This window comes from Corapipo altera, unplaced genomic scaffold (genome assembly GCF_003945725.1).
Source record: "Corapipo altera isolate COAL_440 unplaced genomic scaffold, ASM394572v1 51, whole genome shotgun sequence".
Classification (NCBI taxonomy): Eukaryota; Metazoa; Chordata; class Aves; order Passeriformes; family Pipridae; genus Corapipo; species Corapipo altera.
The window spans coordinates 12,767,316-12,795,006 of record NW_020884892.1 but is presented as its reverse complement, the minus strand read 5'-3'; the positions used below and the strand labels follow the sequence as shown (position 1 = coordinate 12,795,006).

Sequence of the window (27,691 nt, the reverse complement as noted above, 5' to 3'; positions counted from 1 at the left end):
CTTTATTTTATTTTATTTTATTTTCATCTAATTACCTAAAACTCTGTTTATGTACTTCTTAATGCTGGAGTCAACACAATAATGACTTTTTTGTAATGGGTTACAATAATTTTTATTAAAAAATTTGTTGTCTATCAAGAAAAGTAACGTAACTATAACTCATACATATATTTACTGTTTTGGTTGAGAATAGAGTTCTTCAGATGTCTTCATCTTTAAAATTCATAGTTTTCAATGTATTCAATTTGCACAAAATTAATGTATAATGCAGTTAAGTAGTGCAACACATAGTACAAGTGGAAAAGTATGATGGTATTGCAAAAATGTTTGTGCAAATGATATCTAAATTTGATTAATTTTTAAACAACAGATTTTTTCCATATTAAAAACCAATCCAAACTCTAATAAAATTTAACATGTAAATATGCCATATTTGCCCTTGACACAAACCTATGGAAATTATAATTTTATCTCTTTACGGTAGGGATTTTCGTTGCTATTACTAGATTTTCACTTGGTGTAAATTAGCTTATAAATGTCAATGGATGTTTATTAATTTAAGAATTTAATTTTGCGATTTTAATCTTGTATAACTAGAATCAGTTAAAGTGCATTTCCTGAAATGTTATTTCCATGCTTCTTTCCTGGCAAGTAATGTAATATCAGTGTTACTATTTCCAAATCTTTAGTGTAGTAGTTTCTTTCTAATAACTTGAAATGTCTTGCTAGAGATCTGCAATGTGAGAGTATCTTAGTGTTGCAAGTCAGGGCACCAGCTAATATTTCTGAGTCTTGATTAAAGGACAGCCAGGGACTGTCAGCGATGTTAATATAAGAGAAGCTATCATATAATTTATAGCAGCAGAGTATATTCATGAAACCTGTGAAATGTCACAGCAAGGTTAGAATTGAAAGGAGAATAAAACTTGTCCTTGAATGAAGAAGAAAGTGAATGAAAGTAAGGAAGAATACTGTACAGATGTCAATGAATAAATACATACAAAAATGGTCTACACTTTAGGCTGTAATTAGTTCTATTAAAAAGCCTTAGGAACTCACCAACACACGTAGGGAGTGAATCATTCCATTGTGCCAATGCGTTTGGTACCGTATCACATCTAATTGCTGTTGAGCCATGGAGGATATAGCCTGGATTGCACTCAAAAAGAACCAATGAACCAACTGCAAATTCATTTCCAATCCTTTTTCCAAATCTCGGTTCAGGCACAGAGCTACACTGTGTTGCACTTGTTCTTGGAACAGCTGCAAATATACAAACAATTGTGGATTCTTAATTTTAGATTTGGTGAAGAAATACAGATTTTAAACCACAAACATTCAAAACTACTAGAAGAAATATTTAATTATTTCCTAGTTAAGAACTTTTTCATAATCCCCAAATGAATCTTCACAATAGAGATTGTATACTTTTGATGTCTGATTTACTATTTAGAAGAGCATAGCACAGATATCCTTACCAAGATTAGAAGTAATGTATAATATCCACACCAAAACCTTTCTAAAATGACACGGATAAGAAATATTACCAAGAAAAACTCAGCTAATACAGGGTTTCAAAATAACATTTTGAATGAGATAGATATTTATATTAATACATGTGAATTTCTAAATGTGTATTCTGAGTGTCAGATCAGGATCTAAATGTAATGAAAGAATGGAGTTGCAAGTATTAAGATATAACAATTTCTGTATTTGACCTATAAAAAGGCAAATAATGTAAATCAAGAAAAGTATCCTAATAAGAGTAAGATCACTTTTAACCCACAGGTAATAATATTTACAGCTATTCACATTTAAATCGAGAGATAAACCAGTTTGAACACCCAGATGGATCTAAAATTTGTCAATCAGATTAGGAAACAGAAACAGCAGCTTTGTATGTGCCTTCTTAAATTTGGAACTACTCTTATGCTTATTAAGTAGAAAAAAACATGTAGAAATACATGTTTTGTAATATAAAAATACGTAGAATATATTAGAATATAATATATGTAGATTATACAATGATATACTGTTAATAAGCTATTGCTTCCCTCTGCATTCTCAGTCTGTTTCTCTCTGATGATTTACAAATGAATGATAATGAACAGAATAAATGTACACATTTTTCTAGGTTGTCTCACCTTGATAAACAAAATGAAATCCTTTAGCTGTTATTGGTCCAACTGAAGTAAACCTAACTGTGATCTGGTTCCCTGAGCTCAGTGGAAGGGATTCACCTACTCAAACAAAGCAAATATAAAGTTATTATAACCACTTTTTACTAAAGATGACTTCAAAATACCTGTCAACTTCTTTGCAGCTAGAAATAATACTCCTCAAACCCTGTTCTGCCTCAGTAAACTTTGCAAGATATATACTTTTTCAACACTTTATGTTGACAGTATTACGTCATTTTAGAAAAGAAGAGGCTAAAACTCCTCTCAGTTACTAGGAATAGTTGTTGTTTTTTTCTTTACCAAAACCAACCAAACATACAAAATCCCAACCAAATAAAAAAAAGCAAACAACCCAAAATTCAAAAAACAACCCCCTAGTTCTCTTAATTGTCTTAATATGCAATTAATCTATATGATTTTATTTTACTACAAATAACCACTACTTTTCCTTTAAAATATCTAATATCCATTTCAAACTACTCATTAGATAAAAGCCATAAAGGCACAGAGTAGCAAATCCCAAATATCCACAGTAATAGCTAAATAGCTAATACGAGAGAAAAAAATGTAAAAAAAAAAATAAATAATTGTAATTCATTTTATTATAGGGTTTAGGCTTTTAGTTCAACATCTGGATTTCATATATTTGCTTGAGTTGAATCTAAGCAAATACAACAAGTATATTTTTCTTTTTTTTGAATACATATCTTTCTAGGTTAAAAAAACCCAAACAAGTAAACAAAAAAATAAACAACAAAACCCCACTTTAATGACAGTTCTATTAAAGGATACCTGAATGAGATCCTGAGAGAGAGGATAACAAAGATGACTGTAGAGTTGGGCCATCATATACTTCAACCACATCATGGAGTGATGTCTGGAAAAACACAAACTGGCCAAAAACAACTGACCAAATAGAAAGGAAAAGAAGCAAGAGGCACCAGTAGCCAAGGGAAAAACCAAAACCAAAATCAAAGCCAAACACAGGGAACAGATTGAGAAAGGGGAAAAAAAAAAAGAAGAGACCAAAATATACATTAATATATTGTTTTAAAAATTTTTAAATCAGCAGTACTTGTGCTGAATATTAGTTATTTTCCATACCATTACAGCAGTAAAAGGATAAAACCATATATAAAAGAGACAATGGAGGTACACAAGTCATACATGTACATATAATTGTTAAAAGATTCTAATAATAAGGGAACAAAATGATTTTGCTTCTGTTGAATATACCTTCACATTCTGTGCTTTCCCCCATCCAACACATCTAAATTCTCAGTGCAATGTTCTTTATAATCCAGGCATACTATTATATATTGTTCTTTTTTAATTACTTTGTTGATAAGCCTATGTAATTTTTACTTATCCTAGAAAGTTTAATTTTTCTTAAGAATATTAACATTCAATGCATTTTTACCTTTGTGAAATAAATGAGTAATTGATTCAAGGTAGCAAACACTTTTCAGAACATATCTATTGAATGACAAATAATACTATTTTTAAAGTCACAGTAATAAACCAGCTCGATTCAAGATTTATTTTTGCACTTAAGTTCAAAGGTTTGTGCAGCACATTCACATCACAGGTGTTTTCACTTTCAATATAAGTAAACAGTGAAAAGACAAAGAATTGCTTGGGTTAGTTCTGACCCCAGTACCTCGAGAACATTTATATCTACATCACTGGCAATGGAGGGGAAAATTTTTTAAGGACTATACATGTCTAAAGGTGGAAGTAATGAGATAGTTTAGGTACAGGAACACCTATAAAAAATCAGTTTTCGTTCATTATCCAGGTTAGACATTTTGGGATAAATATTTCAATGCCTTGCTACTAGATTATATTTGTTTGCCGAAACTTCTACAATGTCTTCATCTGGTATATTTAATTATAAAAGATGAAGCTATCAATTACAATACTTTCAATTTATACACCCTTAAACCTTTAAAAACAGTATATTAAAACTGCATTGCTTTCAAATTGCTGACTTTTCATTTTGTTTTTTTTTTCCACTAATTTCTTTAAAAAGGTAGTTCCAATTTCCTAACTCATCATCTTATTACATATTCTTTTCAATTTTTAAAAGAAAACCAAGAAAACCTCTTTTTGAAGAAAAAGACTGGACGTTATATTTGTAAAACATTCCAACAGAAGTGTTTCTGAGACACTTTGGAAGATTTTTGTGCATTTTTAACAGGAACCGAAAGTGAGATGTCAAATTATATTCCTTATTTTTTCTCCAATCTCCAGAAAATTAATAATTGATGTTTTTAATAGCTCTGCTTGTTTTCAAAATAATATTTAACTGGATTCAAGTCTTCTCCTTGGTGTTGCTAAAGACAACTAACAAAATTTTTAATCCAGCCAAGCATTTCTCTCAGATTTTTACTTTTATCAAATCTTATTTTTGTACTCAATGAATTCCATTTTGCCATTGAACCAAGTAAAGTTCCTTGAGACTTCCATTGTTGTTTCCCATTTTGAATTAAGTTTCAAACTATGTACAGAAAATTCAGGCAAGTGCTGAGGTACACATAACAAGCACGTGTAACTGTTATCAAGGGTTGTATCCTGGGAAAACTGTAAAAATAGAATTGATAAGTTATATTTGTATTTTAATGAATTATTATAAAATATTTACATGGCAATTATACCACATAGTGAGTCAAATTCAAAGGCTTTCTATGTTTGATAAGTATTTCAAGACTGTTTTTGCTTCCAGCTTTGCCTTGCAGCTTTTAATATCTAAAAGTATAACAATGAAGAAAGTGAATTAACACGTTACTTAAAACTGTGGTAACTGTTTTTCAGTATCAGTTGTGCATTTCTTGAAGAAGAAATTTGAGATGATTAGTGTGGCTGAGACATCAAAAGAACTGACAAATAGGACCTAGTGGCAGGATGTGTTTAATATGAAACAACCGAAAGCTCAAGTAAGGGTTTTTGAGCCCACAGTTTTATGATCAATATAAGTTTAAGTGAATCAAGCTGCTGCTTCAAGTCAAGCAGGAATACAGCCTAGCCAGTAGGGGAGACAGAATTTAGATTCTGTTCCTTCCTCTTTCTGTACCAGGATACTGAGTGTATTAATTAATACTGCGGAATATCGTAATGTATAGTGACCAACACCTGACTAGCTCAGATTACATCACAAGAGAAATTCTGATTATTACAGAATCACAGAATGTGCTGAGTTGGGAGGGACGCACAAGGATCATTGGGTCCAACTCCTGGCCTGGCACAGGACTATCCTCAAGAGTCACACCATGCACCCAAGACTATTGTTCAAGCACCTCTTGAACTCTGTCAGGTTTGGTGCTGTGACCACTTCCCTGGAAGCCTGTTTCAGCACCCAACCACCCTCTGGGTGAAGAACCTCTTTCTAACATCCAGTCTAAACCTGGTGACTACTTTCAATCATCTTGACCATCTCCAATATTTGGAGAAGGTGACCAGGACTATTTGCTCTATCACTTTCCCAGGTACAGAGGTACCTCTTAAACACTTTTTCTTTTTTTTGTTCACCTATGATTTTTTTCTTTTTTTTGCTACTTTGCCCACCTTTGCTTGATATCCTGATCATTGGGATAGACCATTCATGATCCTAAAGTGGTGATCCCTGAAAATTAACTGTATTTCCGGGACTTCTCATCTTTTCAGGGCCTTATATAGTCAGATTCTTCCAAAAGAGGTCCCTGAATTCCTCTCACTTCTGACCCAGTAAGTAATTAAATTCAACTCAAAATTCAAATCTTTACAGATAGAATATAATCCTCATTAACACTGGTACTGATCAAGTAATATATACCTGGGTAAAATATATTTATTTTATATATTAGGCCAGCTATTGTTTCTAAAGAAATACTCTGAATTTACATGGATATCAACAGAATTCGGTCATAATATAATTCTTCACCTTTAGGTTCCTGTTTTTAGGGATATTTCGTATGCCTAATCATTTATTGAACTCAGAAAGCTCTAGCGTAAAATCAAGTACATTACTGATGTAATTCACTTGCCTTTAAGATAATACACCAGAAGAACTAACACGGATTAAACATTGTTATTACATAAACTGAAATATGCATTTTGTACAAGCCCTCCTGGTAAAGCTCCCGATATTTGTTTCAAGGCTGAATCAGCATTTATAATGACATTTATATTAATAAGTCTTTTCTACTATGTCTAAAATAGTTTTCTTCTAACCGTGAATAAAAAGTAAAGGTGTTCAAGTGTCTAACAGCTGTGATATACACATAGGTCTAATTATAGAGCTAAAGGACTTCCTCAGAATTTGAGGTTACTCTGCGGAAGCTAACTTCTCACAGTTTCAAACATAATTTCTGTCATCAATATAAATAACCTTTACAAATGAGAGTTTTGTTCACAACAGCATGAAAACTTTATTTCACAGTAAAAAAAACCCCAGCATCTGCCTCTACTGATAGCTCCATCAGCTCCACTGATGATACCCTCTCTTTGCTTATGATTTAGCTGTGATTTTTTTTTTCTATGAAGTCCTATAAAGGAATTAGAATACCATATTTAATTCTTTTTTTGAGAAAAAAAAGAGGAAAAAAATCCATATTTTTGAGAAGCTATGCCCTTCTTTAAAAACCAGGGAAAGTGAAATCTCTCATTAGAGAAATGGTCTCTATGGTGATAACAAGTACACACTAAGAAAGAAGAAATGCACACTAAGAAAGAAGAAAATTTCCCACGCATCTTAACTCCCAAGTCTCGAGACCACATTCACTGTTTTAAGTGGTGGATCATGGTCAGTCAGCTAAATGAAAAACAACAATGGAGAAAATCTATGCTTTAAATAAGCAGGATTCAGGCAAAACTACAGGAAGCAGGAAACTGCTGTGTGATGTTCTCTCTCAATGAGAAAGACTCAGCAAGTCTTTATGGCTGATCATATTGATGTCATTAATCAAATTATCACCAGATAGGAGAAACTCTTGTGCCTATTCTCATAAGATAGACACGAATTCTTCATAAAATTAGACACCTTTATTAAGATTTGACTACACTAGTATGATGGCAATCACTTTTGACCAGCTTTCTTGCAGAGTATTTAAGTATTTAGCTTCATAACAAGCAGTAGATAAGAAAAAACGTATGAAGTTTTATTTTGTGTTTAGGATGAACTTCAATACACTGTGGTGTATTGAACTAGCAATTCAAATGACGGACTGACTCAATATTTTAAAATTAAATTATATTCACGTAGACACCAAATAAACTTATATTCACCCCCTTCTGCCTGAGAAAAATGACCAGTTAGACTGCATGATAATTTGAATATATGTTGGACTTTTTGAAGATAAATTGTTCAGTAATCCCTGAGAAGGTTTTTGAAGGAAAATACTGAAAGATGACATCCTAAAGAGATGATCTTACAGAATCCATACATGGGAATATTGCTATTGGTGAGGAAATGTCAATAAATTTTGACCATCTCGCATAAAAGAATTGGAAGATCTGATCAGATTTTGTACTATTCAGTGGAACACTTCAGTTTGACATAACACTGAGTATGTCTGAGTTAGCAATGTTACTCTCATAATTTAGTTTCTAAATGAAAATAGCAGCAGAGGTGTCATTTCTTTGCATGTTTCTCCTGTTACACTTTCAAACATTTGGTTGTCTGCCAGTTACTGTTAATACATTCAGTTTACTCCGTGTCTGTAACAGTAATCTTTAGTGATATCCGTTAGATTTCTCTGTAATGGCTGACAGTTTTTAGTATATGCTGTAACAGGAAAAATATTAATTGTTTATGAATACAAAGTAGAGTCCTGCTGATAGTATTCTGTTGGGTAAATCTCATTCCATTTCAAAGCAAATAACAGAATATAACAGTTGCCTAGTGTTCCTGAACTTGGAAGAAGTAAAAATTAATTCTAGCAGTATAACTCTCTTGAGTGCACTGCAGACTAGATGTCAAAATAAGGCTAGTGCTGGGTTTGTGTGTAAAGCATTAGAATGGGTATTTTACTGACAGGAGTAAGGATAGAGAAGTGCTGAGTGACTGAGCAACGAAAATTAATGGAGTTGATATATTAATGTTACAAAAACTAATCAGATATAAAAATAAGGAGAAAAAAATGATAAAACTGAAAATGAAAAGATACTAAAGTGGTCAAAAGGTAAAAGGAACACACATACATACATATAATACACATAAATACATACTTATATACATTTTCTATAGCTACTGAACTACAGACAGAATAATAATATGATCAAAAGAGGGAAAAGAGAACACTTGTGAAAGCTAGCAAAGAGTACAGAAGAAAAATAAATTAAAAACCAAGATACAAGCTTATACACTAAAAAGAAAAAAATGTGACACTACTACCTATATGATGAAGATTATATTTTTTTCTAATAAATGTGGTGTGATGGCAAGATTTTGAATTCTTTATGGTGTATCTTTTTTTCCATTTAGATTGTAACACCATATTTAAAGAAAAAAAATGCCTCTGTTCCTGTGACATTTGCTTAAGATTTACTTTTGTAATTTTTTTTTTATTTTTGAAAGAATGTCAGTCTCAAAGTTATGCATGAAATATGTATCTTTTCCTCTCATATATTGCCACTGTATTTCTAAACCAGGGAAAGGGGGTTGAAGTGATACTACAGCTGAAGTAGGACAGTTTGACAAAAAATATAGATAGCTATAGGCAATATTTATCTTCTATTTAATGGACTGAGAGTGAGTTAAGGGACCCAGATCATTGACGAGAGTGAGAACTAGAAATTTAATCTGAATAAAAGTTGCACAGAGAGGCCTACTGATAAGCTAGGCAACATATTGTATGATGTAAAAGTACACTAGTTTCAAAAAATCCTACAGAAACACTTTAATGAATAGATGTGCAGACATTTTCCTGTTTTATTTCAGTCCTACGTGTAATCTTTCTTAACAGCAGTTTTTGGTGACTAGTAGTGTTTTTTTAATTAGGTATTTTTCTGGTATATAACACAACACAAATTTATGATAATGCCTCCCAGATTCATCAGTGATTAATGCTATAATCCTAACTAAAAGAAGAATGAGAGAATTCCATGTCATATCTACATTTCACAGACTGTGTTTTCTGAGGTTGTTTTACCAAGCCAGTAGGCAAAGCTGCAGGGTTTAGCTGTCTATGACATCGGATAAATTATTGCTACTCATACAAAGCGACCCTGCAAGATTACTGATCAGGTCCTTATCTAGCATGGGTTTACCTTTCCAAGTATTTTGGCCAAAATCACTATGATTTGCTATCAGTTAGAAATCTTTTATTTTCTATTTACACGGAGTTACATTATATGACATTTCTATATAATCATTTAGGACACAAGTTAGATTTTTTATATTAAGGAAATAATACATACACTAACTATTAAAAGAATATAATTCCACAATTTCTAAAAAGTGCTTTAGCAAATCATATTTAAAAGAAAATAAAAGTACGTGGTTTAGGAAATCTAGGGGAAAAACAGTAGTCATTAATAGTTTTCTTCATGCAGAGACCTACTCATGGATATGTGTCAGAAATTGTGATTTTCAATTATTCTTAAATTATTTAAAAAAATGCTAGTAACAGTTACAAAATATTTTGATGGTATTAAGTTATCAAATATATAAAAGAAAGAACTGAAAAGTTACAGAAAGACATTATAGTAATGAATGATTAGTGGTTAAATATTATATGAAATTTATTGTACAGTACTGCAAATGAGGAAAAAATAGACCCACTTTATCTTCACAATGATGGGTTTTGAATTAGCTATTAACCACCTAGGACTGACATCTTGAGGTTATAACAAGTAATTCCTGTGAAACATCAGTTCAGTGGTCAGTAGTGACAGAAAGGGAATAAAATACAACCATTATCAAGAAAAGAAAAGAAAACAACAAGCAATTATAAGACAAACATAAATATCCATGGTTCAGAGGACTAGACATTTTGGTCTACCCTCTGTAAAAACATGAGTGAAATCAGAAAATACATAGAGAAATAATACATAGAGGATAATAACAATTATGTAATGGTCTGTTTTGCATCATGAGTAGACTTCAATTCTTCATTCTGAAAATAAGATTATGATAGGAATCTATAAAATCATGAGATGTATGGAGAAACTGAATAGAGAATTATTTTTACAGTCCTTTCAAGTATAAAAACTGAAGACTATCAAGTGAAAAGACAACAGCACATTTTAAACTGGGAACACTTCTTTATACAAAACATTCTTGCAGAGTGACTGTGCTTGCTACAGGATGTCATAAATGCTAAACTTAAATGGACTGAAAAAGCAATTTTGTAAATTAATTGAAGAACCCATGGAGTACTAAAACCAAAGGTATTACATACAGATCAAAAACTCCTTCAGTCACAGATCAGTGGAGACTGAGAAAGTAGTTCTGAGACCCATCAGTAAGCATTGTCCTAAGATTGTATTTTACCTGGATTGACACATTTATTGCTGCTGGTAGGACACTGTTGGGCAGACACTTGTTTTCTGACTTGGTATTATGATGATTTTTATGGTCTCGGTCTATGGATTCAGAATTTGTGTTTATGAAGACTGGAAAGTCTTGATTTAAATACCTTAAATGATGGAACTCTAGTCTCTATTTAGGCAAAGTATTCCATCGTTCAGTACCTTTACTGCCCGAATTCTTTTCCCTCTATAAATTCATCATTTGTTTAGGTCTAAATTTTAACCATTATGCACCTGACTAAATCTTCATTCTTCATGATTTTAATATGAATACTGATTTATTCAGACTTCAGCTGTGATACTAATTTCAAACAGTGGTTTCTAATGTAGGTATCTATAAGTATTTTTTTAAAGAAATATTATTTTATAAAGGTATCGAGTTTCAAAATGTGAAATTATTTCAATTCTATTATACATAGCATAGTACATTATTTTATTGAAGCAGAAAGGAGTATGCACTCAACCAAAAAGAATAGAATCAAAGATGTTTATGCTCCACTTTATATTAACTCATTATATACGCACACTACAATCACATATGTTGCAGATATAGCATAACATCATTTCATATTTGATTATGCTATTGACAGGTTTAATTTTCTCAAATGGTATTACAAAATGCAGAAGGCTTTGATCTTAGTAACTGGCAATTTATAAACATTAAAAATGGATACCTGATCAAAGACATTAAAATATATTACCTAGAATACATATAATTACACTGAACTGTTTTCTCAGTCAGAAGGTTGAATCTCTTTCAATCACTTTTCTTTTAGCAAGAAATTATCTTTCACTGCAGGTAGATGAGATGATTTCATATGCTTCAGAACTATTAGCTGACAGTTTATTAGAACTGTGAAACTTTAAATAAAAGTTGTCCCTAGCTGCTAATTTGAAATTAACTGTTTTGCAGAGCTTTCTGTTTAAGCTCCTGTCTTCAAATCTGCTCTGAGGGGAATAGCAAGGGGGACAAAGTTATGTGTTCAGTTCTCTGAAAGTCCATCAATGAGCAATACAGTAGGTGAGAAAATAAATTTTTGAAAGTATCATTAATTCCATTTTTTATTATTTAAATTAAAGATAAGATTTTAAAGAGCATAGCAATTTTTCTACCTTAGTAAATTGCATTAAATTTTACCAAATGATAGAAAAGTGTATCTCCCATCTCCATTTAATTTTTATTAGCATGGAAACCCTGCATCACACTATGACACATCATGGGTAACAACTCAATGGTACGTCAGTTGCAAGAAAACGGTAATACTTAAAAGGGGATGTGTGGGACTGTAAAGAGCTTCTCAGTGCTCATTTCTGGGTTTCATGCATATTCCTGGTGTAACATAAAGCATAGGATTTGCATTTTACTTCAGGTTTACAAAGTACCTTTATGTACTTGACTGTTTAAGTGCTACTCCGATCAATTTTCATAGCGTTTCTTTGAGGTTAATGATATTATTCTGTCTTACAAATGAATAAACAGAGAGATAGAGAAGTCGTTTAATCTAAAGTCTCACATCCTCTGAACTTTAAAGCTCTTTTCCTTCCCAAATCATTTCATGACTCTATGATTCCTTGATAAGTAAGAGACTACATGATTATCTACAAATACAGACACATGTACAGACTCAGAATCACTGATGGAAGTGGGGCAATCACATAGACAAAAATAGTGGAATGGATTTACCAACAGTGCTGAAGAGTCTTCAGCCACCTTCATAAACAGGTACATCAAGGGAGGCACTTCTTCATTTAGACTAGGACTGCTTCAACATGATATTTGGCCAAAGAAAGCTATTCTCTAATTTGTCTGTTAGCTAAACTGTTATCAACAACTGACACTCATGCTGTAAAGCTCTTTGTTAACATTATTGTATTTTTCTGATATCTATTTATTTTTTTAATTGTTACGAGGAATTTATAATAATACAGTTGAGGAAAAGTGTAGTAGACTCAGTTTTATCACTGAGTATAGAATTTACCACTTTTAGTAGGGTGCTGATAATATTAGTCTAATACTTAAGTGGCCTTATTGTGAAAATTAAAGTTAAGAATTGATGAAATGAGATTAGAACAAGTCCTCATGTTAAATACAAATCTTTTTAATTTATTGGTTTTTTAATTTTAATTTTTAAAATTTATCATTTAAAAAAAAAGTTAATACAATTATCTTTGGTGGTATAATGGTCACAAAATAACTAGCAAATACATTATGAACATGACACACTGCTAAATTTAAAAATCAAAGCAATAAATAGTTTTGTCTAGGGTTTTTTTTATATTAGAAACAATATTTAAGCATGAGAAAATTTTTAATTATCTCGCTCTTATTCAGGTTAATATCTAATAGATGGATGAAACTATAAAGTACTATTCATAACTGCAGAAACCAAGAAAAATAAAATCAATATTTATACAAAATGTTACATTATAAAATTTTATTATCTTTCTTCTTCTAAATAAAAGACATTACTGTTAAGATGTGCAAGTACTCAGAATACTCTGAAAGGGAAAAGACAATGAGGTGACATGCTTCTCTCTAGGGGTCAGTAATTGTAACTTACTAATTTATTTTTTTTAGTCTCCTGTAAAATAGTCTGTGAACAGGATTCAAGAACAAAGAGTCCAAGGCTGTACAGCTAACAACTGACACTTTACGCTGAAAAAACCTACTACCCAGATAATAACATTCTGAGACCAGTTGTTTACATTGTATGATTTGTGGTCACTTTTGTCCAATTTGTTTGAGAAAAGTGAGTGGACGACTTTGGAAGAGGCAAAGAGTAAATAGGAGGCCATTGTCCTGATACTACAAGAGTGTTCTGAACAGTGGATGCATCTTTGAAAGGTGAAGATCTCACTAATCTTGAACACAGTCAGCATTTTCTAATTCTGTTGTGTTGCTTTCTTATACAATTGCTTATATGCTTTTGGAAAACAAATCTGAATGACACTTTCATATCATCTGACTATCTAAGTAAGATTTTTTATTAAAAGAAAGAGGAGTATACTGTTAAAACATCTGAATTTTGTTTACTGCTAATTTTCTATACAGTCTCTGAGCTGAAGAAGAATGTAACACACTTGCAAATTTTTATTTTCCTGAATATCTTAACAGTAGCCTATATATAACAGAAGGAATATTCAAAGAGATAACAGATCAAGAAAAGTTATTTTTATTGTTGTCTTTTGTGATAACATATCCCAAAATCATTAATAAAGCTATTATTTAAAAAGACAAAAATAACACGAAGTTAGAATTAGTTGTATTCTACAAATCTCTTCATTACAGTTCTGGTAAAACTTGGTTTTTTAACTCAAGAAAATTATAACCAAAAAAAATGTAGTAAAGGAACATGAAATAAGATAAAGAGGTATTTAAATAAGGTGCCCAAATTTGAAGGTTGGTCTTCTGTTAATAAATTTGTGGTTAAGTCTCTCTCTAATACTTATGTAGGGACCACAGGGACACTAACCTCTTAAGTAATACACACAATAGAAGGAATGAACACTTTAAAATTTGGAGTAATAGTAAGAAGAACAAGAACAATACAATAATAGAAGAATATTAATCCACAAATAAGAAAAAAAACCTTAATGAGAAACCAGGTTTAATTCAAGTCATCTTATTATTATGTATTTAGGGTTCTAGATTTAATGACAAAGTCACTTTGAAAAAGCTCTGTTTCTTCAATCACCTCTCAGATAATTTAGAGCTACTAATTAAAAGTACAACAACTTTCTGTGTATAATAATTATCTTTTATGATCCAACTAGTAAATGTTATTGTTTAGATCAGATGATTAACCTGTTCATTCATCTGAAACAAATTATCACTTCAGTTTATGGAATCATGTGGATGAAATTAATATTTGAGTAATTATTTTTTTCTTTTCATTAGTAGACAAACTGAAAAGAACTCCCAGTGGAATATTAAAAACATGAAAACAATCCCTCATTATCAAAATTATTAAAAGGTATAGAAAGAAAAACTGTGGAAGGAAAAAGTGAAAATATTCCAACCATTTGATACCAGTAAACAGGAGAAACATGACTTCATCAATATGATTCCTATGTAGCCACTTATCAGTTACCAGTTTGGCAACAAATGTGTTGTAAGTCTGCCCGAGTTTATAACTGAAATGTTAACTCTAAATATAGGAAATGTTTCAAGAGCAAAATAAGAAACTTTTTTGTTTGTGGAGAAAATAAATCTTAAATAACAATCAGCTTGTCACATTATTTTAGCAGAGCAACAACACAGAAGTGATGAAAAATGCATTTTAAATATGATGAGAATGTAATAGTGAGGTCTTTATTATTGAAATTACAATAATGTTATTACTGAGGGGTTTATTATTGAAATTATATTATCTTCATTGTTATAATTAATAAATTATAATAAATAATTTAATAAACAACACATAAATAACAAATAATAATAAAATAATAAATAAATAAAATTATAAGAAATAATTTTAATAATATTACAAGTTGTAGAAATTCATTACTTTCTTTTAATTCATTTTTATTACTCTGCATTTATCAAAGTGGTATGAGTGATAATGGTTTACAATCCTGAGTGTCTAGTGGAAATGGTCTTCATCTACACTCAAAATAATCAAATACCTTGTCCTTCAGCTGAGGATTTTACCACAAATTTCAGTGCGAGAACATATACTGATTATTAAAATTCATAAAACTGCTTTAACTGTGAACCAAACTTAAGTGACTTACATCTTTGAGATTCACTACTACCATCGCACCAAGTGTTAAGGGTACTTCCTGTTTCGGTTCAGAGTCTGATCTTTTAAACTACCATCAAAATCAATAAATGCTAAAAATTTAGATAACTCCTTCACCTGTGAGATCAAAGAAATTTTATTCTCCTTGGTTACAACAGAAAGATGCTAAATCTTAACATGAGCTGAGACTTCAGAGATGTGGCTTTGGACAGTCAGACAGGAAATGAAAATACCAGAGAAATGAAATCGAAAATCTCACTGACATTATGATGTAATGTCAGGTTGCACCTACACATTCCTCCCCCACACCTTCCCCTCGTCAAAAAAGAAACAAAACCAAACCAAAAGGAATATTTTGAGCTTGCAAAAGTCCAACTGCAAGCATATAAAACATCTGATAACCGTAGTAATGTATATCTGCAACATATTCAGAATGTAGTGACAGATGCGATGGAAAACTTTAGGCATGAACATTGAAATTGCAAGAAAATTGATTTGTCACACTTTTTAAAGCACAGATTTGGACTTATTTACAATGTTAACAATATTTTTATTTTATCAATAACTAAATTAATAAATAAGACCAAACAGAAAAGTTAAGTACTTGTAAAAATCAGAACTATGAGACTATCTTTGAGAAACAACTTTGCAAGTGAAAGACCATTACCACAAAAGAAAAAAGGAAAGAGAAACAAAGAAAAGAAAAGCCATACTACAGTAATACAAGACACTTGCGTTCCTCTTCCACACCCCAGGCAGCACTACAGGCTTGGGAAGAAGGGCTGGAAAGCTGCCCAGAAAAAAAGGACCTGGGAGTGATGGTCAACAGCTGACAGAACAAGAGGTAACGACCTCAAGTTGTGCCAGGGGACGTTTAGATTGAACATTAGGAATAATTTCTTCACTGAAAGGGTTGTTAAGCATTGAAACAGGCTGTCCAGGGAAGTGGTGGAATGGTCATCTCTGGAGGTATTTATAAGAGGTGCAGATGTGGCACTTAAGAACTTAGTCTAGTGGTGGATTTGGCAGTGTTAGGTTAATGGTTGGACTCAGTGTTGTTAGAGGGTATTTTCCAAACTAAATGATTCTGTGTTTCTACGAAAAAGAAGAGAAAAATGGACCAGTAGTATAAGATTGTAAATAAAAATATGCTAGCTTATGTTGGAGGTATATTAAACTTATTTAAGGACTTAACTGTGAACTTTGATCTTATCTTAAAAATAAATTTAAAATTAAACATTTACTTGGACATGACATAAAAAATGAAGACTTGACCTTTTTCTTAAAGAACTGTTTCCTGTACATTACCAGACATTGATCAACAGCAGTTATACAAAATAACCACCAATGTCATCTTACAAAATTTACTCAATACTTTTAATAAGTCTTAACAGTGTATATATAATATGCTGAGGATTTTATTATTCTCTTGATGTTGCTGCTGAAAGTATAGACAGTTTCTCTGGTGATTCAATCATGAGAAACCTCACAAAACTCAGAATTTTTAGATACTTATTTTTGATTGACAGTGCAAGTGGGTGTTTACCATTACACATATATTAAAATGACAGGTCTGTGCAGACTTTGGATATTAAAACAAAAAGCAGAGTAGTCCATTCAATGGTACATTTAATAAGTACACTGTTAGAATGGAATTTCAGGTGTGATAGTCACAACAAGAGAACCACATTACTCAATGACACAATCTCAAACATATTTATAAAATCTGGACAGTTTTTGTACAGGTGCCTTATCACAGCAGTGCTCTTGGGTAGGTCTCACCCCATGTCAATAACAAAGTTTGTGTTTGCCTTTTTCTTCTCATGCAACACTCATATAATCAGAGTTAGACAAGTTTCTTTAGCTGAGCATTGCTTTACCCTTTCACAACCTATATGTATATGTACCCATATGTATGCATACACACTACTTTTCCTGTTCTTCCCATTCCTCCTTTTGCTATTCATCCTTTGTGATCATCAAATGATATGGTCCCCTTCCAATCTCCTGTCTGACTGACAAACCCTAAGTGCAACCTATCAGAAACAATAGGAAACCTTTCACTGGTTTCCACACAGGCCCCCAAAACCAGAAATTCAACATCTTCCTTAAGTGGCAAATCAAAGCAATTTCCTCTCACCAAGTATCCATATTTTGACAGACTTTTAATGACTTCACAAAATACCAAGTTTGGTTTTTTCCCCTTAGAGAATTTAATCCTATTTTCCTGAAATTTACTCATTTTATCAGAGTAGATGCAATTTAGCTCTATCCCAAGTTTAACTAGAAAATTTCTTTTTAAATTACTATAAATATAAATTGGATACAAACAGAAAATGGATAAAAAAACCCAAACAACTCCTTTTTTCAGTGACACAGAGTGCTCAGAGATTCTGATTTAGGTGTGTGGAATAATCACCCAGTTCTGCAGTCAGGAGTGCAAATGGAAGAAACACAAAGCAGAGTGAGGATTGCAAAGACCTTTTTATTTGTTTTCTAAACAAAAATAACTAAAGATAAATCAGAGAGAAACCCTGACTCTTGGAAGATTATATCTGTGTACTCAGTAGTGAACACCAATAATTGAGTCAATATAGATAAGCTTACTTGAGAGAGAGCAATAGCTTATATCCAAAGGAATATAACAAAGAGGAAAAGTGAGAAGTATGGATTATAACAGTATGAGCAGGGCCTAATAATGAACCATTTTATAAGAAGATATTTTTTAAAGGATTTTCTGGAGTTCCTTGATCCTAGTCTGATCCTTATGAGCTCCTTCCCTGAAATATATCAGAATACTTCAAGATGGAAATTTGGCAATCGTCATAATGACTTCTCATGGATTCCCTGCCCAGGTTTCTCTATCTCTTACTGCCAACCAGCGAAACGATGTATCAGGGACTTCAGTTGCTCTGTTAGGATGACTTTCCTATTGATTTTTGGAGCTACAAAACGGGAAAATGCAGGGGCGGGGGGGAAACATGGCAAAAACCCCAAACCACCAAAACCAAAAAACCACAAACCCCAAGAGAAAAAAAGGCCTGGTGTCCTCAGCTGACTGGGCTTGAAGAGTGAGAAAGCAGCTTTTTAACTCATACAGAGATTAAGGGTAAAAATGACACCTTCATTATTAATATAACTTTATGTTAAAACAACTTAAAAAATGGTGATTCAAGGTTTTGGTACTGTCCTGCTGAAGTACTTTAATCTTGTTGTAAGAAGTGAACATAACAAAACCCCAGAATTGTTCAGAAAATATACCACCACTCAATCTCATCCTCAGGAGTACTGAAAATCATGTAAGCAACAATTGTAATGTAGTCTTTTCTCTGTTATTTGGAATCAGGAACCCAGACTAATTTCAGCTATTATAGTAACAGCCTTTTCTGTGAACAAGGTTTGACAATTTAATATTTGAAGCAGCTGGAGTCACACCTCTCAGAATAACAAACGAAAAAAAATCTTTAGAAATCTTTCATCTATTAAAACTCTTATAGTAAAATTATTTTACTTATTTTAAAACTATGAATTTCTTTGAAGACTATAGATGTGGTCTTATCATTCTGCTTTGAATTTAGGTGATTAAAAAGACAGCTATACTGGTACCATATGTTTATAGTAAAACTCAATAGCTTAAGCTATTTAGCAGTCTGTATTAAATTGGTTGTTATTATTATATTCAAACACATCACTAATATTTGAGCCAAAACTAATCATTTTTATTGACAAAAATCTAAAAAGAGCACTGCAAAAGTGATTTCAAATCATATCAAGCAACTAAAATAGTAAATTTCTTTACATTTTATTTCAAAAATACATTGAATAGTTTGATTTTCTTTAAATGTCACCCTACGGTGACTTTTTTTATTGGCATCTGCTCACTTGGCAGGCATGTTAAGCACTGAACCAATGAATGAAATAGTACCCAGTGAGTTGGAGTATATAAAACCTGCTAGTCCTTCCTCTCAGAAACCTAGGAGATTTACAGTTAAATGGAAAGTGATGTGAAATGACCTTCTTGTCCTTCTGTAGATTATATAGTCAGCACCTATATGACACAAACTTGGCCTTGAACTAGAAAAACAAACCAGAAGTTAATAGTTATACAAATAACGCTCACCTCTATTCTTAAAAAAAAAATCTGAGACTGTAAGCTTCAGCTGTTTTTGGAAAACCTGTAGCACAATAATTCATGTGTATTTAGCAGTATGATAAAAAATATATTCACTATCCACTAGGTATGTTCGATATACAATATTTTGCTACTATCCTATTCATAACTGAATTACGTAGTCAGTATTACTGCTCTGTGTTTGAAATACAATGACAAATAAAAATATTTGGCACAACCTTGTCAAAACTTGCAAAATATTCTTCTAAGGAAGAAATTCTTACATCAAGGAGAAAATAATTTCATAGCTAGTATATATAACTTTAAACTATTGCATTATAACTAACTTTACACCAAATTCTGAAAATATCTATATTTTAAATAGCACTTTCAGGTACATTTATTATATATTCTGGAGAAGAGAATACTTAATACTCACTAAACTCCTCTGCAAAATCACAAAAAAAAAATTCTAGCATATAACTAATCCTGCCTTTCATTTTCCTTTTCCAGATGGCAACATAAATCCATTAGGAATTCATTCTGTAGACAGTCTATAGGCCATGGCTTCCTGTTCCTGTAGAATAACTAATGTAATACAGTTCATCATGTGAAATTTTTCTTAAGTAGGTGATCCAACAACACTTAAAGAAGCAGGGATTGTTGTCTAATATACACTTAATAACATGACACAGATTTTGTTCATGTCCAGTGTTGGGTTTAAAACATTTAAGAGTGAGGAATCCTAAGTAAAGCCTGAATTTGAATCATCCAAGTTCAAGCCACTAAATGGCCACTCACTGAAACATATCTGAAATTGTCAGCTTTACCACATATTCACAAGATAAAATCATGAACTTATGTGTATACGACATAATTACAGGATGGATGTAGACTACATTTGCAACAATGTTCTCTAATTCATTTAACCCATGGTAGCCGCCAGAATGAGTATGATAAAATAAGGCTGTGCTGTTTCTTTTACATTACAAAGAATTTATCTTCCAAAAAATTGCAGCTAGATGTTTTAGATGGGATGAATCACATCATGGGAATATGTATTTCTCTTTGTTGATTAGAGTAAGGATCTGAATGGTATAGACTAGGTATCTAATTTTCCATAGTTAGATGCCTTACTAAAACAAGAGGAAATGTATTCCAGCAAAGGACTCAGTGACATGCATACACACCTATTTGCTTTGCATGCAAGCCTAAAATTTATATGCACATAAATCAGCAGTGTTTAAGGGCAGCACTTCAAGACAACATCCACGTATTTAGATCATCTCCACCTGGATTATACAGATTAAAACACAAATCATGTCACTGCATCTGACTCTAAAGGTCCAGAACACACACTTATGCATGAAGATTTTTTTTCATTTGGATTTTCATGTCCATTTAATATGCAGATGATATGCTTCTAAGTTTTCTGTTTCTGGGTCACCACCTGTACATTCTTTTCTTACTAAATTGCACACAATACAATGAACCAGATTCCACCCATTTTTATTGTATTTGTTATATAGCTATACAATCTTCTTACTTTAAGGGAGAAATGGACTCTACTTTTGTATGGTTAATTGTATGCATTGTAAATTTCAGAAAAGTAGTTTATTTTTCATATTTAATGAAAATAATAATGGGAAATAAATTCATATTCATATTCAATGCACATTGAGAATATTTAATTTCTATTGTGGTAGGAGGGTGCATTATTTGTTTCTAGCACAATGAATACAACCTACATATTTTCTGGCTCAAAGCAACCTGACTCCGTCCTTATCCCTCTTCCGTGTTATTCAATAACTCTCAAATTTAAATTCAAAAAAGAGTCAAATGAAAAGACATGTACCTGCCACAGTTAAGTCCACTCAGAAAATTTTCAAATCAAACCAATATTCTGACAATGAGTTAAATTAACATAAAGCATCATTTACATGAATGTTGTGAATGTTTCCTTTCCATACTGATAATAGATAATTTAAAAAAAATTACAATTAAATATTACCTTTTTTAGGTTTATTGTCTCTGGGATGAAAACTAGTTCTGTATCTACCTGATATTCTATTCACAATGATGTCTTAGTTCTGGCCAGGATTTCTGAAGTCTACCTTAGATAAAACTCCAGTTTATGTACTTTTGAATGAAGCTTAGTTAGCTGACTGGAGAAAATTGCAGAAAAGGACTTTCATAAATTTTTTAATGTTGAGCTCTTAAAGTTCAGTTTTAAGAATTTACTAACCATCATTCTGGTACAAGATCCTTTGAAAATCTTGCAGAACATAATGGTGTTAAGAGAAATAACAACATGTCAATATAGTTGAAAGAATACAAAAAAAAGGAAAAGGGGTGTGAACTTAGCATCAACTATGGGGATTACTTTTACAGTGGGTATTTCTTTCTATTGTTAATAATAAATATTTGTATGTGCATCCCTAGTATTACATGATGTTGAATTTCATTAAATTTCTTCATCAATTCATGTTTTTAAAATATTTTCAGTTTTTATTAGAAGTGTCCTGTGATAGAGTCAGTTTTGCTGTCTTTATGCAAACTTTTGGTGAATAAACACACAAAATATAGATTTTATCTTAAAAAGAAGTTTTATGGTTACCTAAAATAAAATAAAAATGTGGAAATAAATAGTCACTTTTTTTGGAAGTCATTTTGTTTTGAAGTCATTTGGAAAGGTGGGTTGACTTACTTTTTATAAAATACATGGTACAAACTGGATCACTGTTGTCTCTTTCTCCTAAAATTAGTGCCTTGAATCTTTATACAGTTGGATATACAAGTATTTGGAGCAGTCTTTGTGGTTTCACTCCATCTTGTTGACAAGTAATCATTGTTTGAACAATGTAGTCTCACTGAAGTGAACCACTTTGAAGTGGTTGCTTGTATAAAAAGAGGGTGTGAAGTAGAATCAGATTCCTGCCTATGGTAGTATTTTGATATTTTAGATCATTCTCTATCATTTCTACCTCCCGTTCAGCAAATTATTACTTAATTCAATAATTACTTTGTTTGTGTTTAAAAATATTGAAGCTAGATATTGAGCCAGGCATTTCCATCCATTTTAACTTAAGATGCAGAGTTAAATCCTCCACATTTAAAAAAAATATCAGTCCATACACGTCTGCCCCATTTCTTAAATGAAATTAAGATGTGCACAGTAGTGATGATGGATTCAAGTTATTAAAGCAAATGTTTTACTGTAATGCAGTGAAGTATTATCGTAAGTACCATTTGTTTCTAATTTCCTCTTGATGTGAGGTTGTTATTTGGCACATTCTGCTACTTGCAATCTGTCCTTGCCTATCTTTTTCTTTCCAAATGTAAACTGAGTTTGAAATCAAATCACAGTACTGAAATAACTCTACTGTGACACGACTGTTAAGTTGTCTAACAATTCTAGATGCAGTGAGCTGTCTAACAGAAAACACATGTTGACACCATTGTTTGCTCTATGTGTGTCTTCACTGGCAGAATAAAATTTGTATGTTGACCTTCCAGTGTTGGCAAACAATTATTCTTTCAAGGATATTATTATTAATAATAATCCGAAAGTTCTGCTGTTTGACTCTATTTACTTCTTCTCTCTGTTGTCTGTGTACAATTATTCAGGGCTATCTCCAGGAATTCAAGAAAAGACACAAGCAAAAGCTGGAAATAGCATAAGTGTGTGATAGAAATGTGTCTGTGAATACAAGCTGGTTATTCAAGAATTGAAGAGAATAGTGGATTTTAATTTCCATGTTTACAGTAAGCAAACTGATCTACCTTCATTGCCAAATTTCTAAGTAATCTTGCTGCAAAATGTCATGCAATAAAATTCTTGCAATTTTTTAATATTATATTTCGCTGTAAATGTAAACCAAATGTTTCCATGGAAACTAGATATTTTCCCAATTGTATACAATTTTTCTAGCTTCTTGGTAGGAAAAGAGAGTTCTAATTTAAATTTTATACATTTTGAAGGCAGTTGAGAATTGATACCTAATTTTCTGATAGCATAGCTCAAAGCCACACTTACATACCTTACTGTGTATGTTCAATCTATCTTTTTGCTCTAACAGAAAGAAGTAAGCTGACATAAAATTTATTTTACTGTTAAAAATATTAACCTAAATAGAAGTACAGATGACACCATTATGCAAAGCAGAGAATACAAATTAGTTTATGTGCATCAGGGAAAAAAAATCTCCAATGTCTGGATTTTAATTGTAACCAGTGCTGGATTTCATTGTTGAACAACTAATGATCATTACACCACTTTAAAATATCAGTGGGAGAGTGTCAAAGAAGATGAGTCTTCCATGTTTACAAAAGATTTTTCCTGTGGCACACTGTGTGCCTTTGTGAGTCATTTATCTTGTAGCTTAAACCTGTCATGCTATGAAATATTACAACTGTGATTCTTCATGACAGAATAATGAAACACTGGAGAAAAAGTCCACTCTGAAATGACTTTTCTACAGAATTTTTGACTTGAGAACCTGGGAAGCTGCAGATGAAATAGCTTTTCTTTTCACTCCATCAAAAACTAATCCAGGCCAACGAGTTCCTTTCTACACACTAAATATGCTATTCCATTGTTTGTGGGTTTTTTCTATATTGACCGGGTTTTAGTTTTTTTTTTCTTTTTCCCAAATTGTTCTTTGTTATAAGATCTCATATACTGTATTGGATGCCAAAATAGTTCCTGAAGAGCTTCCATTCAGCAAATATTTGATTGCTATATTTCACACTCAAGGTTTGAGCAATAGAGAAGATTATGGAAGATTTTTTGCTGTTTGCTTTAGGAAAATTACTTTATCTTATGTCAGCAGTTTTCCTGAAGTACTCCTTCATTCTCAAAAAATGTGGTTTGTCTTTTTGTTGTTGTGAATAATCTCTGAGAAATCTACACATTGTGATGTATACTAGTAGGTGAGTTGAAGATGTTATGCGGTGTCTTTTTCCATAGCATTTTTTGGTGACCCTCTTGTCAGCAAGGGATCCCTACATATCAAGAACTGTAAGTGAAAACTCTTTTCATAATGCAATGTCTTCTATCAGGACCCAAAATAACAGAATTATAGGTAATTATTTTAAAATTTCAGACTGAGACAAATAATTATATTGAATGCAAAAAAACTTCATTTAAATCAATTGCCAAAATGACTTTGACTTTCTCAATGGTTGTTACTGGAATAATTCTAGTGATGATAGATTAAAGAAAGATCCTAGATCAAAAGAAATATTAACCCCTACACCACTGTACAATTCAAAGGAAGATTTGTATTTTAAAATTTGAGGGTTTGGGTGCAAGGAATACTACTTCTGACTACTGTAGGAGTAGCACTGGAAAAACAGTATCTAAAATGGAAATATTTCTTTTGGTACTTGTTTCAACGCATCATGTCATTCTCATTTTTGACTGGTAGGTATTTTTTTTACCTTTCTCCTTCAACACACAGGCATTTTTGTTTTCTGTATGCACAGAAGTGGATGAAAAAAATTATTTATTCTACAGGTACCTGAATTGTCAAAATACACTATTTAAATAAAAGAAAAAGAGTAAAGGTCTATCCCAAGATAGGGCAGACAGTCTATCATAATCATATTTCAGAATATGTCACTGAATTCTTGTATATTTTGATGGAAGTGGGAGGACATAAACTTTCCAGTTTATCTAAAACAAATTAGTTATATCAAAAGCACGTGCTTCTAACAGCTAGAAATAAATCAAGTATTGTACAAATGTATTTAATTTTTCCTTAATATTCTGGAGGAATAAGGATAGATTGCCATGACTCAGAAGACAGTACTTTTAAAAATTTATTTATTTTGTAGTAGCCTATGCACCTCTATGCTATCCATAAGAACAAAATGATATTCAGTATGTGGCATACTGCTTACCAAGAAGCCAAAGTGAACAACCATCAACTGCTATCCTAAGTATTGTTTCATAATAAAGTGAGATAAAATAATTCATAAATCCAGAGACATACAACAGTGCTGTATAAGTCCTGTCTTTGTGTGGGACAGAAGACATAGTTAAAATTTAGTCTAGTCAGCAGAAGAAAATGTTACTATGAGAGTAAACTTTTGATGGAAGATCTGGTAATCTACAAAAACCAGGCAGACACATGCTGCTCTAATCTCATTTGTCAGTAAAGAGAAATTCAAAAGATAATGATAAATATGAGCATTTAGAGGAAACAGTGCACTATAAAAATGATAAAAGTGTTAACAGAAGTATCAGTTTAAAACAGTTTTTTCTCATTAATATTTTTTATGTAAAAGCAACCATACAAATCATCCAGAATGTATTCAAGCAACAAAAAGATAGGAATGAGACCAAACCTACTTACCAAATTCCTTAGGAACAGTGATAGAGTAAACACAGTTGTGACCAACACTATAATTCTTGGGGTAGTTTGGTGATAATACAGTCCCTTCAGAGCCTGTTGACCGGCTTCCACAGGGTGCTGGAAAGTGAAGGAAATCAGTTTTTAATAATGTAATATTATATATATTAAAAATCAGTTTAAATTGATTTTTTGTGTGTTGGTATATGATGTTGCAGGAAATTTTATTACACTTCTGCACTGGATTAAATTTTTGCATCCTGTGACATACTGAGAATGTACAGCTTTCTCATATATCAGAAAAGAATTGATGGCACTCTGAAGTTTTCCAGATCAATTTTTTTTCTTTACTATTTATCAACCATCTTAATAAATAAATTATAAACTTTATACACAGTATGCTATTATTTACAGCATACAAAACTATTATTCATTCATATGATGCTTTATACTATAATAAAACATAGATTATCCAGCCCTTCTGCACACTGGTAAATTCTTACTCATGCCAATAGACTCATAATTCAAAATAATATCTACAACTACTGAAATAGGAAAGTCAGGATTTCTTGACTGACCATGATGTACCACTTATTTATATCCCAATTACTTATAACTATATATATAAGGTTATAAGCACACACTTTTCTTTATCACACAAACATCATGTTTATTCTACCATTAACAGCTATAATACTTGATAAAATGGCAGATAAATAACGATGTTATTTACCACAATAATGTATTTTTCTAAGGTTTACAACGAAACTTAATATTTGTCATTATTCAAAACTGTCAAAGCAGAAACAGTGTTATTTCTTCTTTTTCTTCATCAGATATCTGGGTGATTATTCAATGTTAGTGCTTTCCTATGTCTATGACCTGCTTCTCACACATACATAGTGATTTAGGAGTTTGTTGTCTAGACTGTGGCATATCTTTGGAATATTTTTCTAACTGTTTTGGAATATAAAACAATTTTTAGTTAGTTTAGTGTTAACTTATCTATTTAACATATTTATTTCCTGTTGAGACATGAATTTATAAATAAAGTAGTACTCAATGTTTCATTTGCTAAACACATCTGGGATTTTTTTGCAGTATTTTCTCAAAACATTAATATGTTGTGCATTATATTAAATAAGAAAAAGGTGGTTTTCTTACTATTATTGCATAAGATTTTATCTCATTACTTGTCATACTAAATACAAGATATTTCTTAGTGTAGCTACATATCATGTGTTTTAAGACTACTTAATTCACACAAAATATTTGGTGGAGTATACCATGAAAAGAGCACATCTTTAAAATGTAGCGCCTTAAGGTCCCATCACTTTGAGAATGGATTTCTGCAATTTGCATTAACATGGATTCCTTCCAGTACGGTGTAGCTGCAGAGTTTGACAGACCGTACCTGAAACAGGAGCAGACGGCACCTATTGCTCCGGTCTGCATACACAATTTGGAAATGATTTAATGGGTTAGTGTGAAAGTCATGATATTTGAAACATGTCGACAGAAGGGTCTCGACTTTTGCTTGCCACAAGTGTGTACAGATTTGATAGACGTGGCACATATATTAAAGTTAAGCAAATCAGTCAGGGTCCAGAGCAGGACACAGTGGATAGGCACACTGAAACACAAGTGAGCACCAAGACTATCACATGCACACAGAATATAGTTCTGAGGCTAAAAGAATTATCTCAGTGTCTTCCCTCAGTCCACCAGCATGTAAAATATCAGAAATTCATGCTTTCCTTTGAAAACATGTTTAAATAATGGAACTATTGGACT

At 31.9% G+C, this 27,691-nt stretch overlaps 1 protein-coding gene across 6 annotated transcripts in view; it reads right to left on the bottom strand.

The window, feature by feature from the left end:
- The window catches only part of CSMD3 (CUB and Sushi multiple domains 3), a 610,641-nt gene that overhangs the window by 117,341 nt on the left and 465,609 nt on the right, over positions 1 to 27,691 (bottom strand). For 3 of the 6 annotated variants that reach the window (XM_027645674.1, XM_027645676.1, XM_027645679.1), the window contains 4 exons: positions 25,901 to 26,017; positions 2,973 to 3,086; positions 2,145 to 2,243; positions 1,060 to 1,263 (listed from right to left, as the gene is read on the bottom strand). In XM_027645674.1, the coding sequence (XP_027501475.1) occupies positions 1,060 to 1,263; positions 2,145 to 2,243; positions 2,973 to 3,086; positions 25,901 to 26,017 (534 nt within the window). The remainder of the gene's footprint in view (positions 1 to 1,059; positions 1,264 to 2,144; positions 2,244 to 2,972; positions 3,087 to 25,900; positions 26,018 to 27,691) is intronic. The other 3 variants (XM_027645678.1, XM_027645673.1, XM_027645675.1) reach the window with 1 other exon arrangement.